Source organism: Camelus ferus, chromosome 5 (genome assembly GCF_009834535.1).
Source record: "Camelus ferus isolate YT-003-E chromosome 5, BCGSAC_Cfer_1.0, whole genome shotgun sequence".
In the NCBI taxonomy this organism is placed as follows: Eukaryota; Metazoa; Chordata; class Mammalia; order Artiodactyla; family Camelidae; genus Camelus; species Camelus ferus.
In genome coordinates, this window is record NC_045700.1 from 96,434,485 (window position 1) to 96,455,719 (window position 21,235).

General features: G+C 61.8%; 1 protein-coding gene across 3 annotated transcripts; it reads right to left on the bottom strand.

Moving 5' to 3' along the window:
• Positions 1-3,258: 3,258 nt before the first annotated feature.
• On the bottom strand, positions 3,259-8,309 carry OTOS (otospiralin). 3 transcript variants are annotated; one of them, XM_032480838.1, is made up of 6 exons: positions 8,264-8,309; positions 6,039-6,264; positions 5,753-5,880; positions 4,174-4,275; positions 4,013-4,039; positions 3,259-3,514 (listed from the first exon to the last, which is right to left on the bottom strand). In XM_032480838.1, the coding sequence occupies exons 4-6, from the start codon at positions 4,229-4,231 to the stop codon at positions 3,330-3,332; spliced, it is 270 nt and encodes an 89-aa protein (XP_032336729.1). In that variant the 5' UTR covers positions 4,232-4,275; positions 5,753-5,880; positions 6,039-6,264; positions 8,264-8,309; the 3' UTR covers positions 3,259-3,329. The 3 variants fall into 3 exon arrangements, with proteins under 3 accessions (XP_032336729.1, XP_032336730.1, XP_032336728.1); XM_032480839.1 differs by lacking the exon at positions 8,264-8,309 and adding an exon at positions 4,544-4,751 and having other exon boundaries at positions 6,039-6,356; XM_032480837.1 differs by lacking the exons at positions 5,753-5,880; positions 6,039-6,264; positions 8,264-8,309 and adding an exon at positions 5,523-5,735.
• Positions 8,310-21,235: the final 12,926 nt, after the last annotated feature.

Sequence of the window (21,235 nt, forward strand, 5' to 3'; positions counted from 1 at the left end):
AACTTTGAAGACATGCTTAGTGAAATGAGCTAGTCACAAAAGGAGAAACACTGCATGCGTCCACTTACATGAGGTTCTTGGGGTGGTCAAACTCAGAGACAGAAAGTCGAATGGGCCTGGGGGGTGGGGATGAGGAGCTAGTGTTTTAACTGGGCACGTTGGGGAAGATGGCAGAGTCTGGATCGGCTACGTCACGGATTGTGCATTGATACATCACAATGGTTGCATTACAATGTGAATGCACTTAATGCCTCTTAAAAATAGTTAAGATAGTAAATTCGTGTTATATGTATTTTATCATAAGTTTTCCAAAAAGAATGTGAATGAGGAAGAAGGGAGGGCAGGAAGGAGGGGGAAAGAAGGGTGGGGAAGGAAAGCATGAGACAGCTGAGCTAGACTGTTAGGAGTAGGTAGGCTTGGAGGCTGGGCTGCTATAGAAATGGAGGGGGGGAGGGGGCTCCAGGGAGACCGGGATTGAGCCGAGATGGAGCATGAACTGTGGCCTGGGTCAGGTGCGGGTGGACAGTGCAGGGCCCAGGGAGAAGGGAAAAGTAAGCCTCCGACGTCACCAAGACACGAGTCACCCAGCTGCCTGGATGAAAGTCAGACCAATGAAAGCAGAGTCCAGTGGCACCGACAGGCTCCTCTTCTGCGCGGTACAAAACATGGGGCCCCTGTCCTCGTGGAGGGGAGAGCAGGGTGCAGGGCCAGCCCCAGGGGACACTGATGTTTATGGAGGAGGAGAGCCAGGGACAGCGATGTCACAGAGGTGACAGGACAGGGTGGATCGGGGGTGCCCTTGAGAGCGCCGGGGGGTTGGGGTTGTCGCCAGGTGGTCACATCCAGGCCACGTCCTTTGAGAGTGAAAGGGCCCTATTCGTGACTGCGCCGGTACAGGTGTAGACGAGGAATGTCACCTGCCATCTCAGTAAACAAAGGACGCTGAGGCCATCAAGCCATCAGCCACTGCAGCCCTGGACTGCGCCCCCTGAGGGGACCCAGGATGGAGAAGGCAGGACACTGGCCCCAAGCAGCTAAGGTGCACGTGGAAGGAATGATTCAGTGAGTCCAGACTCTTGCATCTTCCTACACATAGAAAATTGCTAAGTTCACGTCTGATTTTCTTTAATTAGCAGTAATCTTTAATGTTCCAGCTACCTGGGGTGTTTTTGCAAAAATTCCTGTGTACCCCAGTTCCTTCCTTGCCTCTCCGGAGCTGAGAGGCTGTGTCCCGGGAGTCAGCCCTCAGTGAGTCCGCCAGGTGGAGCGGAATGCTCAACTCTTAGCTCGTGCTTTTCTTTCTTTCTTTTTTTTTTTTTTCAGTTGACTCAGGCATCGGCTGCTGGGCACCGTGGGCGTGTGGTCCCCCAGGCCACCCCTGACCGAGGCTGGGAGGAGAAGACCTTGGCTGTGGGTGATGCTTGCTGGACTCCAGGGAGGAGGGCTGAGGGGCGAAGGGGCTGAGGATGTGGACGGGAGGTGGAGGGGTCCCCCACCAGGTCTGACTTTGAGGGGAAACCAGGAGGGGGTGCACAGCAGAGAACTGAGGCTGTGTGTACGGAGGTGAACGGGGTGGGTGACGGCCAAGTCGGAGTCCTGAGCACGGAGTGAGGCGTCCCTGGGGCCACGGGGCAGGCAGGGCGTCTGCGGACGGCTGCTTGGGGCGGGCATTTCTTCTGAGAAAAGAGGGGGGACGACTGGGCCTGTGAAGACACCGAGTGCAGCTGTGTGTCCCTGGCAGCTGTGAGAGTCACTGAGGGGACAGAGTTCTGGCCAGGACTCCCTGGGGCTTCCCCTGAAGGCATGCAGGGTTGCGGTCCCCTGAGCAGCCTGTGGGGAAGCTGGGCTGTCCATTCTCTGATGCTTGATGTAACTTGGGTTGTGAAAAGCCAAGTGGCGTGTAAATGTCCACACACACACACTCACAGGGCAACACCATGGAAACCTGCGGTCCAGGTAGTGAGGGAGCCTTTGGTCTGACACCTTCGGCTGAGGCCCAGCTGCCTGCCGTGGGCCTGTGTGAGACAGGACCTTTTAGGTTTGGTTGTTACACAGTGAATTTACAGAAGCAAATTCAAACTAGCTCAAGGGGAAAGGAGACAAAGAATGCAGTGGTTTTCCCCAAAGCGACTGGCTAAGCCAGCGGAGTCTTCCTCTTGAGAATCTGAGCTGGGACATGGGGAGGGACCTGCCCGTTGGCCACAGGAGGTGGAGGTGAGGGCGGAGGGCTGGAGCCAGGGGGCGGCCATGGGGGCCACTGAGGTCAGTGCCTGGACGCTCAGGCCCTCCGCCTCCCCGGGTCCCTCCCAGCCCGGCCGGGTGTCTGTGCTGGGGTCCCAGGAGGGTACCCCCCGACCCCTCCCGTCGCTCTGAGAGCCCTCAGAATAACCCCTTGTGGCTTGACACCTGCGAGACCGGCCTGCAGGCCCTCGGGACTGGCCGCAGGACGAGCGCCAGCCCCTCCCGGGTCCCCAGCACGCAACACGCCGCACCCGAGTTCCACAAAACCGTGCACGCTTCTTGCCCGGCGTGACGGTTTCTGTCGTTCGGTGTCAGGGCAACTATTAGTGTCTCTAGTTAAATAGGGAGCGTTTCTATCATTTTATTTTAAAAGAAAAGCTGGCTGCGGCCCCTGGAACCGATTTCGTCACCATGTGCCGGGGTGTGAGCTGCAGCCGGCAGAGCGCGGTCCCAGGGAGGGGACGGTCCCCGAGACCCCGTCCGGCTCCCTGCCATCCTTCACCTCCCACGGGCCGGGGCGGGCAGCCCCCCCCCCCCACCAAGTCCCCGAGCCCGCAGCTCTGGCAGGCGTGTTCCCGGGACCGTCAGCCTGCAGACCCCGCACCCAGGGCCCCGGCGTCCTCACTGCCGGCTCTGACCCTGCTGTGCACTGACTCGGGAGGGCACCGGGGGTGAGGGGTGGTGCCTCCGGCCCAGGGTGGCTGCTGTGGGTCTGGCTGCTGCCCAGCCAGGTGGCCAAGGGTGGGGGCTCCGGGACACGGCTGCCTGGACAGGGTCCAGGTCCTCTCAACAAGCCGGGCAGTTCCCTGGTGTCTGTTTCCCCCACCTACACGCCGGGGCGCCCTCCTAGGCTCGGTGTGAGGATTAGAGGGGAGGGCATCTGGTGCCCTGTGGACAGAAGTCGCACACAAGCCTGTCCAGGAAGCGTTCCCTGACAGTCATGGGGGCCAGGCTGACTCGCAAATGAGAGAGTAAATACAGCTTCTGGAAAGAAAACCAGGGTGTGTGTCATGCACTTGAGTCAGGAGTTTATTGAGTGCGAGGCTGGCCTGGCTCCCCCGGGGTGGGGGCCCTGCCCGCCCGGGACCTCACTCCTCCCGGTAGGGGACGTGGAAGCCCAGGGTGGTCCCCAGGGGGAAGTGGGCGAAGAAGGTGCGGGCCATGTCCTCCAGCTGGGGGTAGGCCCCCAGGGCCTGGAGTTGCTGCACGTAGTTCCAGAAGTCGGAGGTGGAGAAAGGCCAGTAGGGCATGGCCGGCAGCTCCGCATAGGGGTCTGGAGGGCAGGACAGCCTGGCTCAGGGGCTGGGCCATCCCGTCGCATCCCGCCCGGAGGCACCTGAGCCTGGTCATCTGAGATACAGTGGGGGTAACCCAGGCCCTGCCCCTCAGGACCCCTGGTCTGGGGGACAAAGAGGGGAGAAGGAGGGGAGTCTGGCCCCTGGCCTGGGGATACTGAGCGGGGAAACACCCTGGTGGGGATGTGGGGGCATCCAGGCGGGATTTCAGAGGAGACCACAGCTCCCAGCCTTGGAGTCTGATGCTCTGCACTGAGGTGGGGCTAGGGGTCTGCGCAGGGGAATGCCCCAGGTCCTCGGAGGCTCAGGGGGCCCTTCCTGCCCCATATGTCCCCCGTGGCTGGAGGACGGGGCCCAGGGAAGAGGCTCCAATCCCTCTGCCTGTGTGGCTCCTGGTGCCGCCCAACCCCTCCCCTTCCCCACCCCCACCCCACCCTGGACATGCACAAGACCAGAAGTGGGAGAGCAGTTCGTACCTCCTTCCTCCTGCACAGGCTTGGCCCCTGCGACAGAAGGGGAGAGCAGTCACCCCAGAGGGCCCCCAGGGCAGGACCCCCCTGCCCAGTGGTGCCCCAGTGCCCCGGGGGATGATGGGAGAGCAACAGGAACAGCACAGGTGGACAGAGCAGCCCCTCACCTGCCAGAGGCCCCAGCAGGAGGCAGAGGGCCAGCCCAGGCACCAGGCAGGACCTCATCTTCCCAGGCCTGTCCCCCACTGACCGACGGCACTCAGGTCCACCTGCAGCAGGAGGAACCCAGACAGGCGAGACCACCCAGCCCTCAGGTCCCCAGCTTCTTCCCGCCACGCCTCAGTGGGCAGCTCCCGGGAAAACAGCCCGAGCAGCAGACAAGTTCTTAGTGTTTTTATGGCAACGTCGACTTCAGTGGCGTCAAACCATCCTTCTGAGGCTAAACCCACAATTCAGTTGGCCTTGTTTAATGTCACTATTTTTAAGGGACGTCCCCGGCATCTGCCCGAGGGTACAGTCTGCCCGCCCCGAGGTTACCTGCAGCTCCGGCCCCTCAGCCTCCTCTGGGCAGCCTGATGGACGTCTGCTGCCAACACACGGGCGCCTCTTTTATAACAGGCCGGGGACAGGGGCGGGGGGAGCAGGGTACCACCTCTGTGAACTGTCACACTGAATGTTTCATCCCCAGCCAGAGGACTGAGGACTTCTGTGACCCTGCTGGCAGCAGGCGACCACTTCTGGGAATCTGATCCAAAGATCAAATGAAGAGAAAAACATCTTTGCACAGGCATAAGGTTTTTAGGACTGAATTCAACACTGGCACTCAAAATAAACCCGCTTTCCTGTTCACCGGGAGAGGCTGTTTCTGGCAAAGAAGACCCAGCAGAATGTAGGGCTTCGGACCTCAGCTCCACCAGGACCTGCTCACGTGTCCGCACCCAGGTGACGAGGGCTGCTCTTCCCTGAAAATGCCCTGACCTCCAGGGAGGGTCCCTGCGAGGTCATCTGTCCACCCATGCTGCTGCCCCGTGCCAGATTGAATGTTGGGTTTTATTTTCGGAAATCTGGATCCTATGCCTACAAAAGGCAAATTACTTTAAGGGAGCTGTACTGGGGTCCTCAGGTGGGCACTGGGTAACTGTGTCAGGGTCCCCAAGACCACTGGGGCTCGATTCACTCGGGGCCCCCAGGACCCAGCGGAGGCCGCACTCAGGCTGCGTTCAGGACGGAGAGCGGGAACAAGGCAGCCTCAGTGAGAGGAAGAGGAGCACGGCGGGGCGGGCGGGGGGAGAAGTCGGGGACCAGGCTGAGCTTCCAGAGCCCCCTCCCCGCACACGACACGCTCAGTGCCCGCCACCAGCTGTGTGACACGGGAGGTGCCGTCCACCCCGCAGGGCCCCGGGGCTGTCCTGGGGGGCTGGTCCCGGGCACCCGTGCCTGGTCCCGGGCACCCGTGCCTGGTGGGGACCCACTCCCAGGAGGAAGCGGCTCTCACACGAGCCACACTTGCACCAACCTTTAGGGGCAGCCGGGCCCTCCCGGCCCCCCGGCCCCGGCCAGCCTCGCGGGCCAGCCTTTCTGAGGGGGCAGGCGGGCCTGCTCGCTAACCCTCTTCTGCACAGCCTAGAACTTTCTGGTTTCTTATCTGCTCCCAGGCTGGAAATTTTAAGCTCCGAGCACATCATTTTCTTTTCCCAAATTCTCCAGCGCTTTTTGAAAACCGCCAAGCAAGCCCGCAGTCCTTACCCCTTGTTTCCACTAGAGGGGGCTGTGGCAGCGGCTGCCTGGTCTCCCGCAGCTGCACCTCCTGTCGGCGCTTGGCTTCGGGGCTGGAGTTTGCTCTCGCTGCTGCGGCCGACGCAGGCCCTTGAGCCCTGCAAACGGCACCACTGATGTCAGGCCTGAGAACCGGTTCCCGATGCCATCCTGACGGCTGAAATCCCCCGGGCCCCTCCCGGCTCCCACGCCCTACCCAGCGGGGCCGCTAGGTGTGCTACGGGACGCAGGGCGCGCGGTCTGTGTGGGACCAGACCGTATGCAGTGGAGGAAGCCGGGGCGGAGCAGAGGCAGTGAAGTCCGGCCGCGGGGAAGGACCCCTGCGTGGGTCTCCAGCCTGCACGGTGCGGCCCAGCGTCCCGGTGTCCTGCAGGTGGGGTGCGGCGCTGGGCCGGGCACCGGGCCCCGGGCCCCGCCCCCACCGGGACCGCGCAGCGCGCGCTGTGAGCGACTCCACGTCGGAGGACGATGTGCCCACGTTCCTACGGTGACAGGAACAGCGACGTGAAGTCACAAGTGCTGTGTCTTTCTATTTACTTACCAAAAACACTACATGGAGAAGAACCTACAGGCGATGAGCAGTAACGGTGTTGGGGTGGGGCTGTGGGCACGTATGTTTCTCCTTCTTTCTGGTTATAGATTTTCCGTAATTTATGACTTTCATGTAGGGGAAAATCTTTTTTAAAAATAGCACCATAGCTCCCTGTCACTTAGCATTCTGACGGCTGTCCGGGGTCAGCCTCCTGGACCTTTCACCCGCGCACCTCCCCACCCCCACGTCCACCCCCGCACCCCCCGCACCTCTTCTCTCTTCCTGAGTTCTTCAGGCCGCTCTCCCTGCTGGCCTGCACACAGACTCTCCTGGGCCCCACCTGGAGGGCTCTGCCTGGAGGGACCCCACCTGGGGAACCTCCCCTGGGGAAGTGCACCAGGAGAGTCCCATCACCTGGGCCCAGTCCTTGCCCCTGGGAGCACGGCCCCTCGCCCTGCAGTGACCCCTGCTGGGGCCCCGCACAGCCGGCCTCGTGTCGTTCCTGTCCCGTGAGGCCCCAGAGCAGCGGCTCTCACACTCTGGACAGATGGCCCAGGGATCCCATTTCTGCAGTTCTGGCTGAGCAGGCTGCGGGCGGAGCCTAGGGTTCTGCACTCCCCGCAAGCCCCCAGGCGCTGTCTGCCCTGCGGCCCAGAACACACTAGGGTAGTGAGGCATGTCTCCCCCTGGGCAGTGTCAGAATCACCCGTGGGGCAGGTCAGAATGCAGGCCCTGGGCCCCCACCTCTCAGAATCCTGATCCAGGAGCTCAGGGGTGGAGCCAGGACTCTGCCTTTCCATCCTGTTACCAGGAGTGCTGAGCAGATCCTGGGCAAGGCTGTGAGAGCTGCTGCCCAAAGACATTCTGAACCCTGGGAGCACGTGGGGGCGCCTGCAGGGCTTCGGAGCAGTGGGGGGTCCAGCCCCGCCTCTAACACAGGGCTCCAAGGTGATGGGTCAGGGGTGGGACCCAGGTTGGTGTTTGTGTGTCTCCTGGGCAACTCCGATCTGAAGTCTGGTTGACGGCCACCCCGTCTGGTGGGTCAGGACCCCTCGCCCCTGCTTTGCACAGGACCCTCCCTGTGGACACATCCGAGGCCTCTGAAGGCCCCGCCTTCCCGTGGTGAGAAGCCCTGGTTGCACAAGACGGGTCTTGGTGACAAGTGGACAAGAGCTGCCTGTCTGCCTCGGGTGCTAACTGTGCGGAGGGCAGTAGCCGGCTGCGGGGCCCTGCCAGCCGCGCGGGAAGGGGGAGCCGGGCGGCTGACCCGGGGAGCTTCCCTGCTGCTCCCCCTGCACCAGGTGAGGCCTAGGGCTTGTCCTCCCCGGTCTGGGCCGCAGATGCTCCCATTAGGAGGTCTCAGGGCGCCCCCTGCTGCCAGCTCAGGAACACCAAGCATAGCCTCTGGCTAAGGTGGCCGAGCCCTGTACACACCCGGCCCGCGGCCCGTGCCCTGAGGACGAGTGCCCCGCACACCTCGCGCTCCTGGAAGGGTGGGCGGACGCTCAGGTCACAGCCCTTCCAGCTGTCCCATCACAAGCCAGACCTTTGTTCACAACTAAGTCCTAAAGCCACAGGTCCTCCCGGACACGGGCTGCCCTGTACTGTGCTCCCTGGAGGGTCCTCCTCCCTGAACCCCTCCCAAGGCCACCATCAGTCCAGGCCCCCACCGGTGGTCTTGATCGCACTGCTCAGCCAGTCCAGCCTGGAAGCCTCACCCCGGCCGCTGGCTGGCTCCCAGGGACCCTCTGGCCAGCTCGCCTTTGGGCATCTGGACTGTGCCCGCTGCTTGAGCGCTGGGGGCCTTACTCACGGCCCCCTCCCCTCCTCTCTCCTCCTCTGGAGCCTTTGCCGTCTCCCATCCATGGTCACTTTGTCCCACATCTGCACTCCCAGCAGGTGACCCTGCCCTCCTGCTTGGCCACTTCCTTTCTGAGCTCAAAGCTCACCTGGAACAGCTCCAGGCCCGGGTGGGTGGGGCTGGCTGAGAGCGGACTCAACACCTGCGCACGGGCAGTGGGTCCACCTCGTTAGTGTGAGAGCCGCGTCCAGCCGGCCGTGTTCCACAGCTGGGATCTCGGGCGGCGCATCCCGGGAATGGGCTGCAGGGGGCGCCGCTCTCGCTGGAATGCAAGGCTGGACAGCCGGTCAAAGCCGCCAAGGCACAGCTTAGATCTGAAGTTAAGTGCCTAGGGCCCATGTGATTCTTCTCAAAAGTCTTTCCTTCCTTTCGCCGATTTGTGAGAATTTCTGTCCAGGTCCCGGGTCGGTCCACGAGAAGGCGTCTCCTGAGCCGAGGGACCCTGGCCTGGGGTGGACTGAGGCCGCGGCAGTGGGGACCCACCCAGAGCCCGGGGTGGACAGATGAAGTGCAGGACACCCGGACGCTGCAAAGTAGTCACTGGCTACTTGAAGCCCTAACCTAGCCAGGCCTGTGTTTGTCCTTGTAACTGTCAGTCCCGCGCAGCCAGAGCCCTGTGGCCCTGCCTGGCCCCTGGCGCCGAGCGCAGGCCCTGGCCATGAGCCAAGGTTTTGGGCTCAGGCGGGAAGTGAGAGGGGGCTCCAGCCCCGGAGGTGGAGCAGACACGAGAGGGGCTTTTCCGAGATGCTTCCCCCTGGAGCATCACAAGGGTCGTGGTCACCATGAGGGCCGGGCTGGTGCGCTGCAGCCCTGAGCTCCCCCATCAGCAAGGCTCCAGCCTAGCACACTGGTGTCTGAGCAGCCGGCTAGAGCTGGCCCTGCTGAGCTCGTCACAGAGCGAGCCGGACAGAGCTGGAGAGCTGGGGCGGACTGTGCTGGCCGAGTCCCCCTTCTCTCAAGCTTGGGGCCCGGGGGCCTCAGGGCTGGGATGGGGACATGGGGAGGCCATGCCCCAAAGTCCCAGGACTCCAGGCAGGAGAAGCACTGGTGTTAGACGTGAGCTGTGACAGTGCCAGGACTTCTGACGTGCCCACACGGTTCAGGCTGTGCCCCCAGGCGCCACAGACTCCTGTGCGCCAGGTCATTCTACTGGAAATACTGCCTTAGAAGGCAGCCTGGGGCCTCAGCACCATGGTGGTACAGGAATCGTGTCCAGGCCGTAGGTGGGGCCCCAGCTGGGTGGGAGGAAAGGGACCTGGAGGGAGAGACCCGTGGTCCCCAACCATGAGAGCAAAAGGAAGCACAGAGCGTGGGGGCCGCCCAGTCCTCCTCCTCCATGGGCTCACACCCCAACACCGCAGGGCACCGTCAGCGTTGCCTTAGGGTGGGTGAGCGCCAGCACGCTGTCTGGGACGTGGTCCCACGGAGCCCAGTGGGAGTCTGGGCGGAGCTGTGAACAGCAGGGGGGCAGATGCAGGAACAGGTATGTACTGCTGCCCACCCGGGGGGCTTCCGAGACCCCAGACCAGAGGAGGCGCTGATCTGTGGTCTTCTGTGTGCACTGGTTGGGGGTTATCCGTGGGGGATGACTTCCCCAATTCCAGGTGTGGAGGGCCCCTTGGGCTCCTGCAGGCGTCAGAGCTGGGGTCTCCGAGAAGCTCGGGGAGCAGGGAGCAGGGGGAGGGCGCTGCAGGGCAGGTGAGGCCTGGACAGAGCTCGGCGCTGTGGCTGAGGCTGAGCCGGGGGTGGGAGGGGCGCAGTGGGCTGGGGCCGCCCCAGACCTTCAATTCCCCCAGCACGCATGTCCCCTGAGGACACGGCGCAGTGCCCCAAGGCCTGACCAGAGCTGAGTCTGGGTCCGAACTCCACCTGTGTCAGAGCCAGACTCAGTGATCTGGGTGCGGGAAGGCACGGTGAGCCTCAGTGGGCAAGCAGCTCACCTCTATGATAAAACACCGCGACACTCAGGTGACGACATTCCTGGGGGTGTCTTCCTTCCGGCTTCATCTGCTAAGGGCTTGGCGTGGTCGCAGTGTTCTCCGTGCCAGACCCTCTGTGGACCATCCACCAAGATCCTCCGCTCCTGGTGCGGTGGGAACGGCTCCTATTGCCCAACTCACTGGGGAGAAAACCAAGGCTATCGGGGTTGGGGACCAGCCGGAGCCGACAGTAAACAGTGGCAGCGCGGCCACTCTCCTTCCTGTGCCATCACACACCATGACCCCGTGTGCACACCTGCCCCCTCTGCAGTCTCATTCAGAAGGCCCTGCCCTGGAGCCTCAGCATTCCAAACGCATTTCCGGGCATCACCATGTGGCTGGTTTGCTGAGGGCCCCTGGGTTGCAAGAAGCTGATGTGTCCAGTGGCTGCCCAGACAGAACCGTCTGGCCTGTCCCAGGAGCCACGTGCTCCCAGGTTCTGCCGCAGATTCACTGCTGTGGCTCGAGGCCAGCCCGGCCAGGTCTCTGTCCTCAAGAAGCCCAGAGGACTTTTTAAACTGTGGCTTTTTGAAGACAGCCCACGGGCTCCTGAGACTGACCGGAGCAGAAGGACAGCAGCTTACTGGACAGTTGCCTACGTTTAAATGTGTCCAGCACTGTGGGGTCCAGGCCACAGGGCTAGCATGCCTGCTTCAGGCCGGCCTCCCTGAGGGGAGGAGCCAGCGAGGTCCTGGGTCAGAGAGGATGCCCTCCCCTCTGGCCTGGCTCAGATGCCCCAGCCCACTCCCCAGCCCTCTTCTTCCAGGCTCTCTCGCAGCAAAGCCAAAGGCAGGGGCTCCCTGACACCCCTCAGGGTGGATCCAGCCAGGATGTGCAGCCCTCAAAGGTAAGTGTTTTCTTTCATTGGATTTGGGCGTCTAGGGGTCGGGGGTGCAGGCAGGCTCCAGTCCTCTGCAGGCCGCATGTGCCCAGCCCTCCCGTGCCCTCCAAGGTCTGAGATTTGCATTGCCCGCTGGCCTCCACAGGCGGGTGAATGGAGTGTGGGGTCCTGCCTTCCCGATGCTGGAGGAAAGAAGGATTTCCCCAGGAACTCAGGGCTCAGGGCTGCTGTCTCAGTGGCCCAGGTGGGGGCTGGGCAGGAGGAGGAGGCGGGGCAGGGCACTAGAGAGCAGGGTGGTCAGAAGCAGGCTGGGGTCTGTGTGCAAAGCTGGGGAAAGTGGGGATGGGGGACAGGACAAGATGACCCTGGGGGACTCAGCCAGGGGGCCTGGAGTCTGGGGCGTGGGGACAGTCCAGGTCAGTAGACAGGCATCTGCTCAGCCCCTTTCCAGTGGGCAGGGTCTGCCAGCTACTTGGGGTCACTTGGGGCAGGGGCACTTCCATGGTGTGCCCTGGGTCTCTGCTCTCCAGGCCTCCTGCCCTCGACAGGGGTGCACGGGTGGGCCTGGGGCCTGTGCTGGCTGGTCCGGCAGGGGGCGCCGAGAGTGAGTGGGCGCCCAGGGCCATCCTCTAGGCCCGGGCCGTGGGGGGATTGTGGTGGGGGTGAGCTGGAGGGTGGTCAAGGGAAACAGCGGGGGCCCTGGGGAGCCGGCGGAGGACAGTGAGCTCTGAGCCTCCGGTGGAATGTGGGATCCCCCCCCGGCCCCGGGACATAGACTAATCGACCAGTATTACAAAGTGGAGGACTTCAGAACTCCGCTGTTCTGTTTCGTTAACTCTGATTGGGGCAAAGCACACCTGTCTCTGGGACGCGGCTCACTGACTTCACGTGTGCACCCACGTGGCAGGGGGGCCGTGCCCAGTGCCCGAGGTCCCCGGTGCCAGCACCGCACGTGTCCTCCAAACACCCCGAGGGCAGGGCCTTCCTTGGTCGTGCGAGTCTGCCTTCTGTGTCCAGGAAGGGCCAGTGTCCTCGGTCACGGGGCCCTGGCTGAAGGAGACTCCTCCTTCCTCCCCGTGGTCTGCTGGGGAAAGCAGGGCCGGCAGGAGAGGTCCATCCGGGGGTGGAGGCAGGGTGTGAGGCTTGGGGGCGCATGCGCGGGGCGCCCTCCCGCCCCTGCACCCCAGGTTCAGGCCCTGGGAGGCAGGTGGCCTGCATTGCCCAGGCCCGCTGTGCAGCCCGGGCGGCCCACCCTGACTGTTCCTGCTTTGAAATGGGAAACGGAGGCTCAGAGGGGTGAGAAGCTGCTCAGGAGGAGAGCTCTGTCCAGAGCCTGCCTGTCCCTCCCTCTTGGGGAAGTGCCCTGTCCTGCTCTGACCAAAGACATCAAACCCGCCCCCACCAGGCCCCTCTCACAAGGTTGCTCGTCCAGCCCCTGAAGAATTACTTGTCTCCTTCTTTCCAGACCTGTTCCAGTTCAGGATCTTGGGGGTGAGACTGGCTCCTTGGGGGATCTTAGGTCACCCCTGCCCAGGTCACATCGCCCCTGGCACCCAGGGCTGCAGCCTGGAAGGCTGCAGGCCTACCTCCAAGACCCAGGAAGGGCCGAAGGGTCCTTGGGCTGGGGCCCCCTCCCGCCCCAGCCGGTCCTTCCAGGCTCAGGGGCTGGGACGTCTGACCCTGGGCAGGTCTCAGGTCACAGCTGTCTCCTAAAGGTGAGAGCATCTGGGCTTCCAGCCCTGCCCCTTATTAGCCGTGGGACCCTGGGCACTTACTTAGCACCTGTGTGCCTCAGTTTCTTCATCTGTAAAATGGCGACTCAGGCACTGATGTCGTAAGGCTGTAAGGGGCCCGAGGGGGAAGGGTCCCTCCACTCAGGGGGCTCTAACCTACACCAGCTTCCCTCTCACCTGAGCCTCAGGTCACGGCCCCCGCCACCCCCGGACAGTGACTGCCGGCGCTGAGCACGGGCAGCTGGTCCTCCCCAGCTCTGTGATGCTCCCCACAGGGGTCAGTGCCACCGCCCGGAGGTCTGCATGCTTCTGTACAGGCCCATGGCTCAGCCCCTGCGCCCCTCCAGGCTGGCTGGAAGGACTTGTGCTCAGGAGAGGCAGGGAACAGGCCTCAGGGAGAGGTGGCTCAGGGAGAACCATCCATCCTGCCAAACAGGTGTGCAGGAGCGAGGGGCTCCGTCTCCCTGGCTGGCCCCTGCCTGAGGCAGGATGGCTCCGTGGTCAGGGCTCAGGCTCGGAGGGGATCCCACCACCTGAGTCTGGCCTGACCTCTGACAGACTATGAGCTGGGGCTGGGCACACACCCTCTCTGTGCCTCAGTTTCTCATCTGAGAAATGGGCAAAACAGCGGGGAAGCACGCTTCTGGCATTTGATGACAGCAGTGACTGACATTAGCAGTATCGAAGGTGTGAGCCTAAATTCAAGGGAGCAGGAAAGAAAAAAAGGCTCAAACACTAGTATTATTAGCGCTAGATGAGATACTGCGTCCACGAAACAAAATGGGACTTCCCAGCGAAAGCAGCACTCTGAAAACAGGAAGCATCACTGGCAATTAAAAAAAATCAGTTGAAATTTTTGAAAATCAACAGAAATGTAGGAGTTTTGAATAATGAAACTCTACCATAAAATAGAACAGAAAGACAGAAACATAGGAAATAGCGGAGGGAAGACGGGACAGGAGAGGACCGAGCTGGGGGTCAGACCTGAAGGACAGCGGTGCTGATGCAAGACCGTGTCCCAGGGGGAGGACGAGAGCCTCCAGGCCTCGGCCCCACTGGCTCCGTGGAGGAGGGGGCCCCACGCAGCACAGCTTTGGATATTTCAGCGCTGGAGTCGGGGAGGAGAGCCCACCAGTTTCCAAGCTGTAAGGGCAAATCGCGTAAAAAGAATTGGATCTCTCTGGCCACACTGGAAGCTGGGAGACACAGAAAGATGCCCCTGGCCTTCAGATGGGAACCAGGACATCGCGCCTGAAAGATCAGGTCAGTCACCGCTGGGAGAGAACACGGGTATCTGGACCCACACGGACTCAGCGTCTTATCTTCCAGCTCCCTTTTGTGCGTCCTGGAGTTGTGGGATACGAGGAACTGTAGGACACAGGAAACTGGTCGCACACCTCCAAAGGGAGGTGAAGGGAAGCCTCTAGGTGACAGGTGGGCTGCAGGCCCGGGGAACAGGACTCCAGGGATCGGACGAGATTGTCAGAAAGAAAGGAAAGTGGAAACAGGAGATTATCTGACGCACATGAAGATTCCGTCAGAGCACGGGAGTTAAGCAGGTACACTGCGGCCACTTTTTAATTTATTTTTTCATATATAGAGCAAATTTCTTTTCATTTACAAGTCTCTTTTTTATTTTTTTTTTGTGGAAGTACAGTCAGTTTACAGTGTCGTGTCAGTTTCTGGTGTAGCGCATCATGTCTCAGTCGTACATATACGTACATACATTTGTTTTCATATTCTTTTTCCTTACGGGTTACTAAAAGATATCGAATGTAGTTCCCTGTGCTCTACAGTAGAAATCCGTTGTTTCTCTATTTTATATATAGTAGTGTGTATCTGCAAATCTCAAGCTCCCAGTTTATCCCTCCCCCACCTCCCTTTCCCCTGGTAACCATAAGTTTGTTTTCTATGTCTGTGAGTCTGTTTCTGTTTTGTAAATAAGTTCATTTGTGTCAGGTTTTTTAGATTCCACGTATAAGTGATAATCATATGACATTTTTCTTTCTTTTTCTGACTTACTTCACTCAGTATGACAATCTCCAGGTCTATCCATGTTGCTGTAAATGGCATTATTTTATTCTTTTTATGGCTGAGTAGTATTCCATCATATAAATATACCATATCTTTATCTAGTCATTGTTGGTGGACATTTAGGTTGTTTCAATGTCTTGGTTCCCCTCACCTTTAGTTAGTTAGTTAGTTAGAAAGTTATGGTGTCGAGGTCCCTCTGCCATATCTGTCCCGTCTGATGTCCTCACCTAGGGGGTGCCGGGGGTACTAGGGGCAGGGTGATGAAAGTCTGGAGAACATTCACTCTGCAGGGATACTCGCCTGGGGGAGGGAGGCCTGGGGTGGGGGTCCTGGGCCACCTTGGACCGTGTCGGGAGTGGGGAGGGAGGGCTGTTATATAAAAGTGTGCAACTAGCACCACTGGCCTTACTGAGCTCGCACACAGGGTCCACCCTGGGGGTGAGCTAAGCAAGGCAATGAGGTGGTTCCTGAGATGTCTGGGGGGTGGGCTTGCTTCCGCAGGAGTGGAGGGGTCGGGCAGAGGTTGGGCACCACGTGAGAGAGGGCAGTGGATGGGGGCAGCTGGGGGACACCTCCCAGGGCCAAAGGCCGCCTCTGTGCTCTCGGAGATAGGGCGATGGGGTGGTGACCACCAGCCGGGGCTGCCAGCAGCACTTCCTCCCGTGGTTGGGGAGGGGGCCCTGCCAGCAGCAGACCCCAGGGGATGGCGGCATCTCCTCCCCCAAACCCAAGCAGGGCCTGTCTTTGTGAGGCTCACACACCAGCCAGGGATTCCAGGACCCGCCATGCTGAGGCTCCTAATTGCAGCAGGGGGACTCAGGCTGGGCCAGTTTCTCTGCGGCCGAAAATAGATCCATTGTTTACCCCATTCATTGCCACATAAAAGCCAGATTTATGGGAACCGGGGCCCGGCGTGTTTCTCAGCCGGGCTGAGGCGCCCGGGCAGCACAGCCTGGTCCTGCCGCCGTCGGGGGGCTCCCGGGCGCTGCTGCCTTTGAGGGTCTCTGCCGGGAGCTGCGCCCCAGCCGTCCTGCTCCCCGGGACGCCGCCCACCGGCCTCCTCCCTCTGCCCTTTTGGCTTTTCCTTCCTTGATGTTGGTGGAAACAGGTTGATAAAAGAGCAGGTTGCCCTAGATTCGCTGATTCACCCGCGGAGCGAGCGCTGCGAGCCGGCACCGCGGGCGGCTGCGCCGCCGGACAGCGGGCCTCGGAATTAAAGGGCTGGAGGCGCCTTTGGAAGCGGCTAAATCCGGCTCCTCGGCCGGCCGGAGGCCGCCTGCGGGCCTTGAAAGCAAAGCCTCCCCTCCTGCTTTGCGCCCAGGGAGGCGCCGGCCCGGGCCACCAGACTGGCCGAACAATGGGCGCGGCCGCGCACAGAGAAGTGCTTTCAAAGTGAGAGCGAGCCGAGGCGCCGCGCCCCGCCTCCCCGCTCCGAGCCAGCCCGCGAGCCGGCGCCCGGCCTGGGCAGGCCCGGCCTGGGCAGTCCCGCCCCCGGGCCCGGGGCGTGTCCCGCTGCACGGCAGGCTCGGACGCCCCCCCCCCACCCCCCCGCCGCACCCTCCCTCTGCGCGAGGCGCCGGGGCCTCGGCCAGCTCTCCCTGTATCAGACTCCTCCGTTCTTTCCAGCAGCTGCTCATGCTCCAGCGCGGAGCGCCCCGGCCTCGCCCCGCGGACGCTGCGGTGGAATAGCTCTCCGCGCGAGGCCGTCCTGTGCCCTGTGGGACGGTGTGCAGCGTCCCTGGCCTCCACCCGGTGGGTGCCGGTGGCATCCCCCGGCAAGACAAGCCCAAATGTCTCCAGGCATCGTCGCAAGTCCCTGGGGGCAGACTTGCCTGAGAGACCCTTGGTCCCCTGTCTCCTGGAGCCACATCTGGCCAGCGGTTCCCTGGGTTCCAGGACCTTACCCTGCCCCCAGCGATGCAGGAGGCACCGTGAGCTGCATCCTGTACTCATGATTTTACTTTACATGGATGATTCCCCAAACAGGATTTGCCTCCAGAGGCAAACTTACTTGAATTCATGCAACTCAGGCATCAGAACTTGCGTGAACCTGTTCCGAAGCTCTGAAAAGCCCCAGCACTGGGTTCATAGCTTCCCAGTGTTTTGTAAATTTTGCGAAAAACAAACAACCAGCAGAACTCCGATATTTTACCAACAGCCAGTGAAGCCTGTGTCCAGGGTCGGGGTGGCCGTGGGCCCTTGGGGACACGGAGGGGCAGGCGTGCAGCCTGGGTCTCGGGGTACACGGTCATGGGTCTGCCGCCCCTGAGCCGTCCTGGGGTGGAGGGAGCTTAAAGCAGCAGTCCTGCCGCCACCGCCGCTTCGCCTGGAATCGTGGCAGCAAGGGGCGTTTGAGGCAGGGATGCTGTTCTCAGCGATTCCCGGGCGGGACGCAGGTCCTCTCCTGCCACGGGGCGGCTGTTGGCTCAGCAAGGGAGCCCAGAGGGCCGGCGCCGTTCTTCCCAGCAGCGCACCTGCGAGGGTGTCTCAGGAGAGATTAGCATTTGAATCACGGGGCACTGAATAAAGGCGCCTTCATCCACGTGGGCGGCATCAGAACAAAAAAGCGGAGGAGGGGGGATTTGCTCTCTTCTGGAGCAGGGCCACCCATCTCCTCCTGCCCTTGGACGTCGGTGCCCCTGGGTCTGCGGCTTTGCACTCAGACTGAACTGACTGATACTGCGGCACACAGTTACAAACTCCCGATGCGCTTTTTTCTTTATTGAAAAATGTGCAATATACAATTTCAGAATCCCTGTCTCAGAGCAGCTTACAGCAGGCACTCTGGAGGCACAGACAGCGGTGCACGAGGCTGCTTGTGGGGGGCACCCCTCCCGTGGCACCCCATCCTGGCCTGTCTGACACGTCTTGTCCCGAATGGGTCTGGTGGTTCCAGCGGCAGGTGAGAGAGGATGCGGAGTTCACCCAGGGATGAGGTGGGGCTCCTGGTCAGGCCGCACCTCCAATAACCCATCTTGGAAAAGGCATCTCGGAAAGAGGCTGCCCCCAAATCCATCTGCCTCTGTCCCCCTGCTGCACCCCTGCACAGAGAAGCCGCCCTCCCGTGTACCTGGAGAGCCGGCTTCTGACTCCAGGCCTCCCATCAATGCCACTAACACTCCCGCCCCGCGCTGAGCCCCTCCACCTCTGCCCTGCCCGCCCCTCCAGCCTCCGGGTGCCTCCTAGGCTCTGTAGACTTCAGACCCCAAGAGCTTCTATCCGAAGCAGACTTTTTGAGAGGTTGAGGGAGCTCGCGCAGGGTTCCGATCTCCGCCCCTGGTGCATGTCAGGAGCCCAGCCCCATCCCGACAGGGCTACGCTCACCAGCGCCAGGAGGGTCACTGTCCTGCCCAAAGACACCCGCCGGCTCATGGGACACGGGGAGGGAGCTTAAGTGAAGGCAGTTTGGGGGTGTTTGGTAATAAGTTGTGCAGAATACTTCGGGTTGATTTGTGATTTTGTGTGAGATATTGTCCATAATATGTTGCATGTGTACCTAAGTCATCCTGTCTGACTCAGGATGAAGTGGTGTCCACTGGCCTCAGTGGTGAGAGTGTCCACAGCGGGTTCTTCCCTGGAGGGAGCCGGGGGCAGAGGAGGCCCCTCCTGGCTCTCCCCCGCCCTCAAGCCCCCGGGGCACCAGTCCTACCCAAGTCACGAGTTCTTCCCAGTTCTTCCAGTTCACAGTTGTGATTCTACTTACTTCATTTTATGAGAGCATCTCTTGTCTTTTATGGAGAATCTTGCTTTTCAGTGTTAACGTAATCACTCATCTGGATTCTCCTGCAACACACACCCAGCGGAGTCCACCAGCAGTACTGATGTTCTTACCAGCACTACAGGCAGTGACCGGCTCTCGGCCTCACCCCCACCCCCTCTGGGCCACCTCCCTGCCTGGCCCTGCTCCACGCCCAGAGGCACGGATGGGAGGCGTCTCTTCCTGCTTTCCCCACCCTAGCCCAGGCCCCTGCCCGGCGGCCAGCCTCCCTCCCTCTTGGCCGGTCCTCTTCCCGGGGCAGGGGTTGGCGGGGGGCGCTCAGCTTCGTACCAGGCCCCAGCTTCCTGCTGTTGGATGTGCCTCCACGTTCTAGGCTCCTCCAGCCTGCTCACCACCCTGTGCTGGGCTGGTCTCCTCCTTGTCCCCCGGAATAACCACCCCCCACCCCCACCCTCACATCTGTCCACACTGCGTCCACCTCTCCAGGCCCAGGTTAACTCTTCGTCTGCCAGGCACCTCTCACTTCTCCGCAGACCCTCCTGTTCCCTCCTGGGGATGTCTTCCCCCGGCAGGCAGGCAGGCAGGCGGGTAGGCAGGCAGCGTCAAGGGCTGTGCAGCTGGGTGGGCGAGTGAGAGTGCCTTTCTCCCCGGTCCCCAGAGCCCCGGCACGAGGAGTGCGCCCCGGCCCTGTGCCGTCAACCCCATCCCACATGTGAGCCTGGGACGCTGGCTCGTGGCTGGTTACTTGTCCAGACACACACCTTTCCCCAGCCCTGGGGCCGGTGGGGAGAGCCACCTGAGCAGGCCATCACCTGCAGGTCACAATGAATGAGGCTAACGATGGCGCAGCAGAACACCGTGCGTCCTGGTTCCTGTGGGCTGGACCATTTTAATACGTCACAGTCATACGTTTGCCCAAGGACAAGGCTCCTAAGCCTTCACTAAAGCCAGGCGTGTTAACTGACCCCACATCTTTGCAAAGTGTGGAGCCGGGAGGTGCAGAGACAGTTTGGGATGAGGACAGGTTATCCTTCCGTGGTTTTGTGGACAAAAGCACTTAGAGCAGACACACACAGTGGGCGGTAACAGTGCAAACGGGTGGGGCCTGGGGCCGCTAACTGACCCTGAGGGCGAGGGCCCTGCTGTGTCCGGCCCCCTGTGGCTGGAGGGGCCCAGCCTGGACACCAGCAGCCTGCTTTCATCTGGGAGGCTGCTTCTCAGACGGGGCCCCACTAGTGCCTCTGGGCCTGGCCAGTGGGGGCGCTCCCATCCTTGCTCTCTCCTTGTGGGGCTGTCACAGGCCTGGACAGGACCCCTCAGGTGCCTCCTGCTCTAAGGCTGTAAGAAAACCCCAGGGCTGAGCTGGGCCGGGGGCTGAGGGGCCGGGGGCTGAGGAGCCGGCGGCGTGGGAAGGGGCCTGACGCGGGCAGGGCGGAGGCAGGGACCCCGGTGTCCTGATCCAGGGCTCAGAGCTCTGGTCTGGAGGCCGCTCCCCACCCCCAGCACCCGGCCCACAGCCGCTGCAGGAGTGGCTGGCCCTCCCTCCAGCTGGGCCGGCCCCACAGGTGCCCGCGTGTAGAGCAGAACAGCCCCCGGCCAGCGGCCTCCTCCAGGCTGGCGTCACTCCTGCTCTAAGAGGAGGCCTGGGTTCGCTTCCTTGGACCTTCGAACTCAGAGGCTTAAAACAATACATCTATTATCTCACAGTTTGAGTGTTCAGAAGTCTGACTCGGGGCTTCCGGGCTAAATCAGGATGCAGACGAGGCAAGATCCTGCAGGAGGCCCTGGGGAAGTGCTTCACGGAGCTTCTGGAAGACCCGGCACTTGGCCCGGGACCCCTCACCCACTTCAAAGAAGTGATGTCCAGTGAGTCCTCACTGTGTCCCTGACCTGCTTCCCTCGTCACGTCTCCTCTGACTCCTACTCCTGTCGCCCCTCCCTCATCCAAGGACCTCGTAAGGACGTCGGGCCCCCGAACAATCCAGGATAGCCCCCCTCTACCGGCCTTAACTTAATCGCAGTGGCGAAGCCCCTTGGCCATGTCACCCATGCAGTCTCAGTTCCCAAGGGTCAGGACGCGCACATCCCAGGGCCGTTATCCCGACCACAGGGCCCGACTCTGTGCCAGGGTGGCTTCAAGATTCAGATACGATGCAGACAGAGTGGGGCTGGGGGTACACGGAGGGAGGCCGCTGGCCTTGGCTGGAAGGTGCTGTGGTCAGCTCAGCTGGGTCCTGGATTTGGGGATGGGGTATCGGCCTGTAGGGAGGGGATGAAGGATGAGAAGGGCAGGGCCAGCCCAGGAGGAGCCCCTGAGGACACGGCAGCAGGGGTCAGCTGTGGGTGGAGTGGGCGATGGGAGGAGGAGCAGCCGGCTGGCCACCCTGGGGGGCCTCTCGAGGCGGTGGGGGGGCACATCTCTGGATGAGGTTTCCAGGAGGAAAGCAGAGGTGGGCCAACCAGAGCAGTCAGGAGGGAGATGGGCTTCCCTGGGTGGGGGGCTTCCAGAGGGGCCTGGGGAGGGGGTCAAAGTGGAGGGGAGGGGAGCTGGGGGTGGACATGGTGCTCGGACCACCAGGAGATGGAGGGTTTGGGGTTGATGGGCTCAGGAGGGAAGTGCTGTGTGTTGTTTCAGGGTGGGGGGGGCCACTGGGGTTGACCCAGGGAAGGGCTGTGACTTGGGCTGGGGTGGGAGGGGTGGGGATGCACGGGCGGGGTGTGACCTTCTGTGGAGAGATGGGAGAGAGGTGCACGT